At 29.1% G+C, this 15,938-nt stretch overlaps 1 protein-coding gene across 1 annotated transcript in view; it reads left to right on the top strand.

Annotated features, from left to right (window-relative positions):
• LOC106458954 (erbin-like) overlaps positions 1–15,938 on the top strand; it is a 36,280-nt gene that overhangs the window by 18,944 nt on the left and 1,398 nt on the right. Inside the window, exons 7-14 of the mRNA XM_022385324.1 lie at positions 3,249–3,323; positions 3,455–3,599; positions 4,385–4,457; positions 6,056–6,185; positions 8,238–8,423; positions 10,484–10,586; positions 14,306–14,394; positions 14,837–14,968. Of these exons, the coding sequence (XP_022241032.1) occupies positions 3,249–3,323; positions 3,455–3,599; positions 4,385–4,457; positions 6,056–6,185; positions 8,238–8,423; positions 10,484–10,586; positions 14,306–14,394; positions 14,837–14,968 (933 nt within the window). The remainder of the gene's footprint in view (positions 1–3,248; positions 3,324–3,454; positions 3,600–4,384; positions 4,458–6,055; positions 6,186–8,237; positions 8,424–10,483; positions 10,587–14,305; positions 14,395–14,836; positions 14,969–15,938) is intronic.

Below are 15,938 nucleotides of genomic sequence, written 5' to 3'. Positions count from 1 at the left end.
TATAATAATTTTTATGCAAGATGTAGGAATTTTATAATTATTTATATAGTGATTCTGGTTTTACATAACCCATAGGGTCCTGTTGAAGTGTGAAATATGTCAACATCCCCTACTTCACCAAAAATGTCTAATAAAATTCCTACATCTTGCATAAAAATTATTATATAGTTTTAAACATTTGTTAACCTCTACCAAAAAAATTGTGCTAATGTCATTTTGTGTGAATGCATCAATTGTTGCCTGAAAAAATATTTTGATGTATCAGGGTTTTTAAATGAGTATAGAAATGTTGTTACAATAATGTGTTTATTATTCTTTTAGTATTGTCTATAGACAAATCTGACATATTAAGAAGAAAATTTTTTAAAAGTGAAGAAATCATTAAAATACCTATTTAATTTGACAGATTAAATCTATCTATATATGGAAACAGTTTCAAATTATTTGATTTAATAGTTTGTTTTTGCTGCTATGTTTTTGATATTTTGCTCCTTGTAGCAGCTACATAATTTCCTAAAATTTCAATGCAACTTGGTGTACTCAGTCAAACATATGATATTTTTTATCATCATGAAATTATTGTATGCTGTACTAAATATGTAAATAAAAAAAAGGTATTACACTTAGGTTAAGAAAAGGAATGTTTTCATTTACTCTTTAACTTATTAATATTAGGTCTAATCAAATTTACCATATCACCATTAAACCTTCTGTGCCTTGCAGTTTCATATGTTACCATTATAGTTCTTGTGCAGTTCCTATAAAACTCACTACAAGAGCAGAAGAATACAAGTCACTTGTAACAGAGAAGTACTCACTGTAGGAAAAATTTGAGACTGTGTTAGGTTGGTTAAAAAATTTCAACACTTGATCACGCTTCTCTCTTATTGCGTGTGACCTGAGAAATAAAATATTAAATGGAGGAACTGGCTGTGTGTGTTCTGAGTAGTCAGAGCTGTCGAGGTTACATCATTTGTTTGTGAGGTCCCCACTAGATAAAGAGCTGTCTGTGGCAGGAAAGGTAATTATTCAGATTATTTTAATCTGCTTCATAATTATGTTTATCATGATAGAAAGAAATTGTCGTGTGTGGCCTCATAAATTACAATAAGGAACAAATAGCTATTTCCAATTTGAAAATAATGTTGATAAAAAGTTCCAGTTATAGTTTTATACATTTTAGTTACAAATTCATCAGAATATCTGCATATAATGCATTAAATATTTTATAACTCTTTTTACTTAACACAAAAATATGAATAAGCTCAGAAATAGTTTTTTATTTTTGTTTAGTATGCAACTGTCGTCTAAACCTGATTTTGTGAGCATTTCCAAGTGCCATTCCATTTAGATTGCGATAAATATAATGATGTATTGAATAGTAATTTTCATGATGTGGCAATTTTATTCTTCTTCTCTTAGCATAAGTTAAACATCTCTTTTGGCTCTGAACCATATCTTCATGAACTTTGGCAAGTTTTCAGAAGACATTGTAACTCTATTGTTTACACAAAAATAATATATTTTAATTAAAGTTTTCATACTAACAATTTGTGAATTTATGAAGCTTTTACTGAGTTAGTCTGAATGCAAGTTGAGTTTCATGTTTTAAATAAAGATACTTATTTTCATCTTATAATTTTTATGTTTCATTTAGATAACCTCTAGAACCTTCTAAATCAATATCAAAAGTTTTTTCTAAAACTTTATATTTTAGCTGTTATTTTCTCTATGCCGACACTAACTGTAGCAAACTCATCAATGTACAGTGAAATTAAAAGTTGAAAAATATAAAATGAAATGAATAATACCTTTTTTTGTCAAGAATGACTGCAGATTGTAACAGACAGTTACAGTTATTTATCCTGATAACCTCAGCTCCTAACCTTTTCACATCTGCTTTTTTAATTTAACTGCTTTGTTACTGTTCTTTTGGACTCTCTTTCTACATGCAAAGAAATAAATCACAGCAGAATGTTTCTGGTAGAACTTAGTTTAAACAAAGAGGTTACAGGCACGTGCATGCTATGAGATTGAAATATGATCAACTGAGCTTGTGAAATTAAAAATGTTTTCCATGTTTGTTATTTAACATATGAAGTTTCTGATTTTTACAATTTAGTTTACTTTTGTTAAAGATATTTAATAACAAATGAAAAATACACCAAATAAATAAGAAATTTAGCACTTAGTCTTGGTTTGGGCCTTTTGCCATCAATACTTTTTTTCTCACTGAGTTAATTGTTTAATTAATAATATACTTAACTTTCAAATATGCATTTTGGAACACAAAAAATATATATCATGTACTATAATAGAATGTTCCAAACTACTGTAATTTAAGAGGCTTTCTAACTACTAAACTATAAATAGGCTAAAATAATTCTATCAGCTGCTCAGAGTTCAACAACAACATTTACAGACAATGAAATCTAAGGGCAGCTGTCTACTGTGACCACCAAAAAGAAATAAACACAAGATTTTTGTAGACAAAAAATGTTTTATCTATTGGTTAGAAACATATTCATCCTTACATCATATAATACTATATGGTTTAGACAATTGCTTTGAAAGCTATGATAGTATTGGTGTTTCACTGGTGAGTTTGACAAATACATTGAAATCTCAGGAAGTCAAGAAGGTAGGAGATTAAAATTTTATATTCTGGCTTTTCAGTAATATACTTTGTGTTTCTAGTTGATTGGACACCCTGAAACCAATAATAACGAAGAAAGAAAATCTATAAGGGAAAATTCAGAGCACAAATGAGTCATGTGACACAGAGAAGTGAAGATTGAGAAATTATTTAAATATTTCTTTTTAAAATTATTAAATTAAACTTAGGTAATATAAAAATTTGAATTATAAACTACATTTTGATGCCAAGCTTATTGACACACATTGATAATAAGTTAATTAGATTTTGAATGTAATTCTGTAAAAGGTCATCAAATATGCATTTTGACCCTGTTATACACATGTAGAGTTAAGCAAGAGATTACGTATAACTTATTGAAACCAGATATATTATTCTCTGTCGCAACTACTGTCTCAGAACAAGATTTTGTGGTCTGAATTACTTAATACTCCTGTTTCAAGTTTAGCAGTTTCAATCACAGGAAGAGTGGGCATTAACTGACTTGTAATTACTATAGCATTGTGTATTAATTATATTATGCAAAAACCAGCCAGACCTTTTCTAGTATTTTCTGTCTTCCTTTCTAATCTTGGATTATTTTGTATTGCAGCCTGAAGTTGTAGGAAGTCTGACCAAGCTAGTAGAGTTTTGGTGTGATAGCAATAATATATCCTCACTACCACCAGTAAGCATTGTTTTCGTACTTCAGTTAGTTTAGCTCTAAAAACATATTTGTTTGTATTTTCATTAAAAAAAATCAGGATAGATTTAGCACATCAAAAAAAAATCACAGTTCTAAAAAATTTTCTACTTCAGTGTCTTGGAGGTCTGACAAATCTTGGATATTTGGATGCCAGTAGAAACCAGCTGGAAGAAATTGCTCCAGAACTTGGCTGTTGTGTTAATCTCTGTGACATCACGTTATCTACAAATAGGTTGAAAGAATTACCAAATACTTTTGGTATGTATTTAGGAGGGAAATCATAGTAAACTGGGTTTATTAAACTTTTGTGTTCTTAGGTTTTTTCTATTGGCATGATTTTATATTTATGTATGATAATATGAAATAGTGAAATTTTGTAAGCTTAAATAATTAGTTCTTTTCTGAAAATTGTAGATAATTGGCTATCTCATATATTCAGAATACTTTTCTACTATTGTCCTCTCCTGATGAAATCAAAATATGAAAAATGAAATTACTTATTTAAATTACAGTTATTAATCATTAGACCTAGTTTCATGATGCATTACTTCTAATCTTCATTATTTTAACTCTTTGGCTTTTAGCACCACTATAGAGATTGTAGCAAAACGTTTTTTGTTTTTTTTTATGCTTAGATCCTTTTGTAATGTATTAGATATTTCCTTTAAGCAACAGGCTCCAAACCTTCACCATTTCCATCTTTAGTTTAAAATAATTTAATGAAAATTGTACAACAGTAGAATAAATCGATTTATTTTAAATCAAAGTATTTATTTATGATAATTTACTTTAATAATATTTTTCAGGAAGATGCATTCTCGTGCATGTAAATGTTAACTTCTAAGTGAGTAAAGTACATGTTTACATACATATTCATGACCGTTAATTTACACCTATGCTTATAACTATACCTATATAAAGTAATCTGTTTGAAACCACATTATCTGTATGTAATAAGCTGTTTTAAACATGGCAACAAATATTTGTATTTTTCTATTAAGTACTTTAAGATGCTTTTCAGTTTTGACACTTAGTTTTTTCAGGTAACTTAAAGAATGTTACCATATTAAGGTTGGATGAAAACTGTCTGTCAGCATTACCTGAAAGCATTGGGAAGTAAGTACTGAGTTGAAAGTAGTCACCTACTAATTTGCCATAATTTACTGTATATCTCATGCTAATGCATTTTTTAATAATTTAAAACTTAAGGTTCAACCTGTTACAATGTGTTGTGTCCTTGTGTAGTATTGTTTGTTTTTTATACTCTGGCTCTAACTTGAAGTTTCATTGGCTTATTACTGTAACTTGCGTATAGAAACTCTCAGTTTGTAGTATTCTATGAGTGTTATCAAAAAATCAGCAAAACGCATTTCCTTACATCTGGAAAAAATCCAGTTAATTCTATACCCTTACTCCTTAAAAAACAGTAAGTGCATTCTTTTTTTTCTCTAAAAGTCCCATTCTTATATTTTTAAAAATGATAAGTCCCATTCTTATATCTCTAAAAATGATAAGTCCCATTCTTATATCTCTAAAAATGATAAGTCCCATTCTTATATATATCTAAAAATGATAAGTCCCATTCTTATAGATATGTAAAAATGATAAGTCCCATTCTTATATATATATCTAAAAATGATAAGTCCCATTCTTATATATATCTAAAAATCATAAGTCCCATTCCATGCACACAGAAAGACACAACATGCAGGATGTAAGGAAATTATATTAATATTTATTTCTGAATATTATCAAACTTCCTGTTGGTTCTATGACAGGCTGCCATGACATCTCCTGGTTTAATGTAGTTACAGTAGTCTTTCTAACAGAGGTTCAAGGGTCTTGTCTGAAACACAAGTAAACAATTCTTTCTCCTATCACAAACATAGGAAGTTTAGAATGAGACTATGCTATAGAGGTGTAAATATCTGTCTGTCACACTCTGTATCTCATGAATGGTTAATTGTTAAAATAAAATATACATAAAAATTTTTATTTCCAAGAGTACATTAAAGAAAAATTACTCATTTTTTGCAATTCCTAAAATCTGATATTGACATTCATCCACCAACCTTCATAGGTGCTGAATGGACAATTTGAAAAAAACTTATTAAGTACAAAAATATTTCTTTTTGTGAGGGAATTTCACAAGAAAAACTGGTCTTCTTCCATCAATTGATGAAAATAGTTTCAAAGTTAAAAAAAGGACTTTTTTTTATGCCTTTGATGATTTGTTTCGTACAATAATTTCAGATTGGAATACAGTCTCATTGAGAATATTTGTTAATTTGATATACACGTGCATAATTTATAAATAAAAAAGTTATTGAAGCCTTATACATCTGTTACAGTAAACAAGTTGTATTTATTGTAATTACCTTTCCACCATTGACTTCATATTGAATTGTAGCTTCAGGTGAGGGCTTTGACATCCATATCTTCTCCCTAATTTCAAAAATTTAATTTCATTTGAAATGTGAGTCATGCCATTAGAGATGAAATCTGAAAGCAATGTGTTTCCATTTAAAATACATTTTATCATTCACACTTTCCACTTTGTACTGTAGTTTTAATTTTATGGCTTAGGAGATGCTATTTGCTTTTAATCTCATTGTTTGAGTGTAAATAATATATATATATATATAATTTTTACATGTTTTTGTAAATGTTATTTAGATTGTACATATTCTGATATTTATTCAATTTAATCTCAGCTTATCTCAACTTGAAGAATTGATTGTGAGTTACAATGACTTGGAATCATTGCCTACTAGTATAGGACTTCTAAGGAATCTACATACATTAATAGCTGATGAAAACTTAATAGAGGAACTTCCCCCTGAGGTATGATCTAGAAAATAAACTGCTTATTTTTGGTGTCCATCATAAAAGAGTGTTAGAATAATGTGTTACTTTTCCTCTTATCTTCTGTATTACAAATATTTTTTATTCGGGAAATTAAGCAGTCTATAATGTCACATATCAGAGTTGAAGTTTATCTTTTTCTATTTTAATATAAGATTATTGCAGATATTAGTTTTGTGTAGAATATCTTGTTTAAGACTTCTGATGATTAGTATTGTATACTATTTATCATTTCTGCATTTTGCAAGTTTAAACATTTACAGTGCTGTTATGAATTATTAACCCTATTGCCACGGATATCTTTACTGTGCATGACACAAGGTTTTTGGGTCTTACATTCAAAATTTAATTAAACTACTTTTTGTTTATGTTAAAGCAATTAGTATAGCATAAAATCTTAGCTAATAATCTATATTTTAATAGTATGTAAGTTTTAAGTTCATAATTTTATAAGCCAATATTTTAAAAAATCCTGAATTTCTCTTAGTGTGACACACGTGACACATTTTCTCTAGGCATCTTCTCTTCTATATTTTATCCACCACCCCTCCAGTAAATATGAAATTAAATGTAAATTACTCACTACAAATTTGTCATTACTCAGACAAACCATAATTTTTGTAGCTTTCAATTTTTTTAGGTTACAGAGCTATCAAGTAGAAAATCAGACCCCTCCTGCCACACCTACTTGTCACATCCTCTCTTTCAGGATTTGTTAATAGTTCTCTCTCTTACATTTAATTATATATTACCTATAACCAATAGGTTTTCATCTATCAAATGACTTATTATATTACATTGTGTTCAGAATAGATAATCATCAATGTCACTTGTAGTACAGGCTTCTTTCCCATGGGAATGGTAACGACTAGATTGGATGAATTTGTAACGGCTCTTGTCGCACAGTTAGAAAGTCAGAAAAATTGTGGTTGTTAGATGAAATTTTCTGCTTTTTTACATGTTATTGTTCTATGTTCTTTGATGCATTATTTTCATTAAATAAAAATTATTTAATGTACAACTACCATCAGTATATAAAAAAAAAAAAGTAGGGTTAAGTGTCATAGATGGCCAAAAAAAAAGAATACTTGGGTAAATACTTTATTTCTTGTTTTTCATGTTTATTCTTTATTTATTGTTATAAAAGTAAATAAAGTGTAAAAATAGGGATCTCGTTAGTTTAGTTAAGGTTAGATTAGGTAAAATAAATGATAATGATATTTCATGAGGCACACACTTGAGCAACTCATTGTAACTCGAGGGTAAGGTAATTTGATAGTGTAACATGAGCTGCACATTCCCCAAGTGATTTACAACTTGTAATAACATGAATAGTAGTTAGACACGGTACAAAGGACAATAAAGCAATAAAATTTAATTATACATAGATGTATACTGTTATGAGTTTAAAGCTAATTTACATTTATTACGATTTTTTTTTTTAGGTGGTCATGAAGTCGGTCAAATTAACCAAGTGGGTATAGAGTTAGGGTAGAGAAATAACGGATAAAATATAATGTTTTACTGAAAACAAACATTTGAAGTTTATTTCGGAGGTTTTAGAAATTACACAAATGAAATTTGAGATTTTTTGAGATGAAGAAAAATATTTTTAATCTTAACATGAAAATCAATTTGCACACAGACTATTCAAAACAAATACTTCACTAAAAAATATGATTTTTTTATATGAAAAACTTATAATGTTTACTGAAAGACTTTCTCATTTTGTGAAGATATACACACACTATATTAAAAGCTAGTAGTATCAAATCTATAAAGACTTTGAATGAGTACAAAGAGGTCATGTGGTCGATCAAATTGACCGAGCCCATGTTGAGAGAGTTAAGGGATTTTTATTGCTGCAGACTTTAGGGATATAGGTAGAGCATATGAAACTTTCTCAAACCAGCTAGGACCAATCCTAGAATTCCTAAAAATGTTACAATTTTTACATAATGTATATGAATTTTGATATTCTTAATATATATATATATAAGATGTGTATCAGATTTTTATTTATCAACACAGGTGGGAAGCTGTGTAAGACTGAGTATCTTGTCTCTGAGAGACAACCGATTAACTTATGTTCCTGATGAGCTAGGACATTTAGCCTCCCTAAAAGTTTTGAGTCTGTCTGGCAACATGCTTCAGTTTCTTCCCTTCAGCGTCGCAAAGCTTCCAAAACTGCAAGCCCTGTGGCTTTCTGAGAATCAGGTATACAGTCAAGTTTTTGATGATTTTAGCATTAGTTTAGCTATATATAGTTTTAACTGGTTAATCAAATGATAATTAAGCAGATAAGATCCTCTGAATATATATATATGTGTGTGTGTGAGTATACTGAGAGAGATTTTTTAACTCATTTTTGCCAGTTTCTACATTATGTGAATATATATTTTTGTATTATTTTTATTTTTTATTCCTGGTCAAGTTTTTGAATACTGCCAAAATGTATCTTCAAGCTAGACTAACCACAGAGCATAACAATCTTCCTGTCATGTTGTGATTACTTCAGTTAAGTCCAACATTTCATCAATAATACATCATGCAAACAGAAGTTATGTGTATAATACTTATGTTTTTATGACAAAATCTCAACAACTCTGTATATGTTTTACTTGTATAAAGAGAACTTTGTAAATTTACTTTTGGATCTAGAGGTTGAAAAAAATATATATACACATAAAATATTCAAAAAAATATTCATTGAGTTTGTTTTTTTTATCCAGAATAGAGTAGTTCCATACAGCTTTTTACAGCAATAACAACTGAAAACTACCAGAAGAAGAAAAGTTAAACACTTCCTTAACTGATAGACACAAGAAACTGAATTAATACAGATCCTTTGACTTGTTGATCTTGAATTGAACAAGAATATTTTTTTTAATATGTGTAACAAGCCAACTTTTCAAAGAATCTGGAAGTGAAAGAATTTTGTTTCTTCTACTAAAGTTGTGGCTTCAAAGATACTTATGAAACAAATACATGAAACTGGACAAAACAGCATTTTATGCTGCTGCATAGTTCTGTAGAGTAGAAAGTATTGTTAAAACAGCCAAGTGTCATCTCCTCAGCAGATACTCTTGAACTTGTAAGATTACAATAAACTGTAGAACATTAATAATTTAAGTTACAAGATGCTGAAATCACCACCTCCCACACAAGATAATGAAAACAAACCCACACCATCTTCATTTACAAATTAATTAAGATTTTCTCAAAATATGCTACATCATAAAACTGCATAATGTTGTGCTGCCCAACTTAATGGTTTAGTAAGGGTACATAAACTGAATTTTTGTAGGCTAGTAGCGGTAATCATCTCAACTCTCCATAGTAAAGAACTTGTAAAGTATTATTTTCTTTCTTTTAGAATAGTATAGAACTATTTTATTTAACCAGTTTTATACATGATGTTGTTTTTCCAACCATAACTCCTCTACCCATTATAAGTAAAAGACCAGTACTTTACAATATGAATTCCAAAATATACTTACCTCCTCTCGCACTTACAGCTATTACTTGACTGACAGGGTTTCTTCCATTATTCCATGTCCTCCCCATAATATCTGGGACAATGAAACTTACCTTGCCTGAACAGGCTGAACTAACCTGATCAGTCATAAAAGGAATCATCTCAAATATGTACAAATGAACCTCCATAATTTGTTGCCAAATAAATCTGCTTTGACTAATTTGAGAACCTAAAAATTATTTTTCACTCTACTGGATATCCAGCTATATTTGCCATAGAAAAAACATCTTAGGTTCATAAATCATACCCAGATTGTTCATCAGCATTTCTTTTATATCACAAGTTAGGTACAAAGATTTTTCTAGATGCTAAAAACCCATACTCATTTTGCAGTAGTTAAATACTAAAAATTTTATGAGAGTAAAACAATTAATTGAAAGACATCATAGCAAAGATGTATAGCTATATATACATTGCTAAAGCAAAAAAATTGGAAGTTTAGAGAAATAAATGAAAGTTTTTTTGTGACTTAGTTGTACAGCTTGGATACCACTGATAAATAGAGTAGTTTCTTAGAAGAAAACAACTCTTTGTTTTACTGTTAATTAAATGTTCAGTCAATTTACTCTGCTTCACAGGTATACGGTACTATCTGCTACTTAGAATTTCACATGCTAATGAAGGCAAATACAAATATATCAAAACAGTGCCCCAAATTTAACCTTATCAAATTCAACTCTCATTAAATAACTTTTATAATTTTAGTTAGTCTTTAGGTTGTTTTTCATTCTTTCCCCAGACAAAGCCATTGGTTCCTCTTCAGTCGGATATTGATCCAGACACAGGTCAGCGCATTCTTACCTGTTTTCTTTTGCCACAAGTTCCACTGGAAGAACCTAGAGGTAAATCTATCTGTACACCTGAGAATCATTTTTTATTATGATGATACTTACTATTTTATGTATTGTTTTGTGTCAGTTAAAGCACTACAATATATGAGGATAAAAATCTCATTTCGGTTTTAACCTATATTAGAAATAATTTAGTTTGACACATTTCATATCAAGTTTATTGGGTATTGTGTTAAAGAAAGTTATTTGATATTTATAACTTTGTATGTATACCTGTACCATATTACCAAAATGTTGGAACATCACAAGACACCAAATGATCCAATACCTTGCATTAAAAGCTGAGATAAAAATATTATGAACTATAGTCTATCTGCTAAATTCAGTAGCATCAGATTCTATGTATATAATAGAATTCTATGCATGCAGTGGATTACTTGCTTACACTTCTGTTGAGGAGGCAAGACTAGTTTTAAACTGGCTTTCCAATTGCTTTCCAGGTTTTTAGAACATTACCACAGTAATGTTACTATGAATAGGATATCTTAAATATTTTGGACATTGATATCACCCATTTTGCATTCAATAACCATGTTTAACTCTTTCTATATGGGTACCCTTTTCTGTGTATGTCACAAGTTTTACTGTGTTACATTCAAAACTTAATTAAAATACTTCATTATCAATGTATATGAATAAACTTGGCATCAAAATGTAGTTAATAAACCAAATTTTAATATTATTTAAATTTTAAGTTCTTAATTTTATAAGGAAATATTTTAAAAACACATTTGCAATCTCCCCTTCTATTAGAACTGTGATGTTTGCTATCTGTGTCTTCCCTCTTCTCTAATTTATTTATCACCCCTGTACTGAGAAGTACAGAATTTAATGTAAGTTACTCATTATAATATAGTTATTGCTCAAGCAAAGCATATGTTTACAGCCTTCAATCTTTTTGGTTTCAGAGCCATAAACTAGAGTATGAAACCCCTCCTGCCACACCCACTTGTCACACCCTCTCTTTTGCAAATTGCTAATAGTTCTCTCTGGCACTATATTATTTATAATCACTAGAAAGCCAGAGTTATATTATGCATTATATAAGTTTGTTTTCTGTACAGACAATTATCTATTTCACTTCCAGTTCAAACTTTATTCACACAGGAAACATGTCAGTGATCTTAGCTGAATTTTTAATGGTTCTTATCGCATAGTTAGAAAACCAGAGAAATTATGATAATTATAGGACATTGTCTGTCTTTTTCTTTTTTTATTCTGTATTCTTAAGTGCATTATTTAAGTTAATAAAAAATTCTTTAATGCAGTAGCATCATTATTATAATAAAAGTAGAGTGAAGTTTCATTGACAGTGAACAGCAAACAAAAAGAAGACCCAGTTAAGTACTATATTTATCGTTTTTCATGTATATTCTTTATTTATTATCGTAAAAGTAACTAAAATGTAAAAATTACAATTTTATTAGGTAAGATAAAGAAAAAATATTAAAATATTTTCATGAGATATGCTTGTGAGTAGCCCGTGCATTACATTACTCGATAGGATAACATGAGCTGCTCATTTGCCGAGTGATTTACAACTTGTGTGGTGGTATTATTAATCAGACAATAAAACAATAAAATTTAAGTAGCAACAGATGTATACTGTTACAAGCTTTAAGCTATTTAGGATAAACAAATGTAGATTCATGTTACAATTTAAAGTCATACAAGAAAGAAAAAAAGGCTAATTTAATTTCATATTTTTTTATGGTGGTTACGAGGTCGGACAAATTGTCTGTCATCGTATAGAGTTAGGGTAGAGAAAATAACAGACAAAATATAAAGTTTCACTGAAAAAAAAATTTCAAATTTATTTAATAGGTTTTAAAAATTTGACAATTTTCAGATGAAGAAAAGTATTTTTAATCTTAATATAGAAATCACTTTGCACTCAGAGCAGTCAACGCATTGACTCAATATATTCACAGAGAAGTTTTTAGTTAAAATACTTAATTAAAATGTGACAGTCAATCCCACTATTCATTGGTGAAAGAGTAGCCCAAGAGTTGGCAGTTAGTGATGATGGCTGGATGCCTTCCCTCTAGTCTTGCACTGCTAGACTAGGGACGGCTAGCGCATATAGCTGGGTAGCTTTGTACGAAATTCAAATCAAATAAAACTACTCCAATGGGTACAAGGTACACAATTAAAATAAAAAAGTTAAAAGAAACATATGTGAAAAGATTAACATTTGAAACTGTTAAGATAAGTAACTTAGAGCATTCTGATCAACACTGCAGTCAATGTCAAGGAAAAAATGGCATTATTCATTTTATTTCTGGTTTTTAAATTTTTCATTTAGGGTAGATGAAATAAGATATCAAATATAAAGCTTTACTGAAAAGAAACATTTTTTTATTATTATTTACTAGGTTTTAGAGGTTATGCAAATGCAATATTAAAACTGTAAGGTTAAAAGAAGAATTTGTATTCTTACCATTGAAATCACCTTTCACTCATACTAACTCGGTAAAGGCTTTGAAAATTCACAGATAAATCTTGTGTAGAAATACTTTATTAGAAAATCTGTTTTTGTGTACAACAGACTTTTAATGTTGCCAAATTTTGTGAAGATACATTTTGTAAATTCAACATTATAATATGTATAGTTTCACAGTTTGAAGGTTGATCAAATTGACCAACTTTGTTCTTCTGAGGTTAATAGCACTTAGCATATCTGGCTGTAGTAGCTGCTGACTGTTTTAAATTGCATACAGCAACATATCATATTAATTGTATTACTATTTAAATTCAGTGGGTAAAAATCAAAATATGAGTATGTTTAGTAATAGTGTATTTGACCAACTTTAAGAATTATTAATGAATCCTTTATAAACTAAAATATTAAAAAATAATAATAATAATAAAGTTCATCTAATTTCTGAATGAAATAAGAAACAAAAGATCAAAATATTTTTCTTTAAATGTAGACCCTAACTTCTGAGTCATAAATTAAACTTTAAGGAAAGTTATAAAGAAAGAATAAATTTTTGTCACAATTCTTTAATTCCTTTAAATCAGTATTTTTTTAACCAAGTAAATAACTGTGAAAATAGATAAAGAGCTTCAACTTTACTACAGGTCATTTTATTAAGATACATCAAAAATTAAAGAGACATGCTGTTTTATGGATGGTAAATTGTATAGGCTTTTTATTTTTTGAAGTCAAAAGTCTTGTCTTCAGCTTATCATTACACATGACTTAGATATTTTTACTGACAGTCAAATATTTTGACCAGAAAAAAAAAAATTTACAGAACAAACCAGCTACTTTTATTACCTTAACCATTTTTTAACTTCACACACCAACAACAAGAGAGAGAACGGTTTCATCTATTAATAAAGTATTAATGTAACAATCAAACTGAGGGTGTGTTAGACTTATATGGTCCTTCAATACAAGAGCAACAATGCACATGACACATCCTAGTATAGGATACACTAAAGCATTGATTTCATCAGCCTTGGTATTGACAAGGGGATATCATACTTTGAATGCTAAAACTAGTTATTATGCTAAAAAAAGCAGTTAAGAAATACAAGGTAACAACAGTGTAGGTTATCCAGTCAGCAGTTTAAGATTGCATTTAATATTTGTATGAAAAAAATTCCATTTACAAACATTGTTGCTACACAGGTACATAGGCTTTTTGAGAATGCTTGTTTACTATAAAAACTGAGAGGTAATTTTTGTTTCTTCCTGTTAGATCATGGAGGTGAAAGAGAAGGTATCGACATTGATAAAGAAGCAAGGCAACAGATTAAATTTGCTTCTGACATAACAGTAGAACAGCCTGTGAGTTTGTGTATTTTTAAGTTTTGTATAAAATGTGTGTTTCAAATTACGTTTCTGCTATATTATTATAACAGTTGGATATCATTTTATTGATGAAAATGGGCTTTAAAATGAAACCAACAGTGTAAAGGTACAGCATACAGAAGCTATATATATTTTATGTATTATGCTTTAGTTTTGTTGGTATTATGGCTAGTATAAAACTAGATAGTAACATTTTTGCTTTGTTTTAATTTTTGAGTTTCTCTTTGTCATTTAATTATTTTCATATTTAACCTTCTCATACAGCAACAGTGAAATATAGCTACATGTTTAGAAGTACAGGTTTTATCTATAGTTTTTTTAAATAAATTATTTATATATTTTGTTCTCACTATAATTATGTAGTGTTTCAATTTGGTTATGCATGAGTTCATTATTGTTTTCTCATGTGATGTTAAAGGGTAAATTAGTGCGAGCTCCTACACCTTATCCTAAGGAATTGAAGGCCCATGCTAAACATGCTCGTAACTACGCTTTGAAACTCAAAGAAGGGAGCAGAGAAGGATCAGATGAACCTGTTGTGGCAAATGAAGTAAGTAAGAACTTACAGCTGGTAAAAGTTAAAAAAAAGAGGTCCGTTTGTTTTTGATTTCTCTTCTTGCATCTGAGTGCTTGAGTTTAAGATTAACAATTACAGTGAAAGTTCAATATATATATTTATCCATAACTAATCTACCTGATTTGTGTTTACATGTAGGCAATGTGTCAAGAGCTATATCTTCAGAATGTAAAGAAGTAACAATTTTTCTTAATTAATCCATTCTGTGGGAATAATGTAAAATCTTATTGTAAATTTCATTATTTTATTAACTGGAACATGGAAATTTTATTTATTTTCCAAAAAATTAATAAGATTTGTCACTATCTTGCATGAACAACTTTTTACTTTTGAGTTTTCCTATTTTCCTATTTATTTACTGTATTCACATAAAATAAAATATTATTAGATAGAATTTAGATTTTCAGAAATCCTTATGAAAGCAATGTGCTAACTTTTAACACTGGGCATGAATAAAACTTGCTTAATTAGATATTAGTATTGTTATGAAGCTTAACTCTGTGAGTATTTGGTGAGTAGATCTAGTGAGTGTCTTGAGTGTTTATACACATCTTTAGACTACTAAACAAAATTAATTAGGCTTATACATGTATTGCTATGAAAATATTCATTGGGTTATGTGCACTGTATATAGTGTTAGATGAAATCATATTGTTTGAAGGTTTTTGTTGTTTGAAAATAATTTTTTCATACATCCCTACTAATGTTTTGTTTGTTGAGAATCTAAGACTTGTATACCTAATACAGTAGTATGTCACTGTATTTTTGAATCATGACACTGATGTGACATGTTTTGAATCTAGGTACTCTGATTTACAGCAAATTTCCAATCATTCAACAGTGCAATACCCCAAGGTAATACATTTGTGGCAATAGAAAACCTGTCATGACCCTTCAAAGAAATGATATTCATTATATGTATGGTAGTACTTAATAGTAAGGA

The sequence above is a fragment of the Limulus polyphemus genome, unplaced genomic scaffold (assembly GCF_000517525.1).
Source record: "Limulus polyphemus unplaced genomic scaffold, Limulus_polyphemus-2.1.2 Scaffold537, whole genome shotgun sequence".
Lineage (NCBI taxonomy): Eukaryota > Metazoa > Arthropoda > Merostomata > Xiphosura > Limulidae > Limulus > Limulus polyphemus.
Note: the sequence above shows the minus strand (reverse complement) of the source record. Positions and strands in the feature narration are given on the sequence as shown.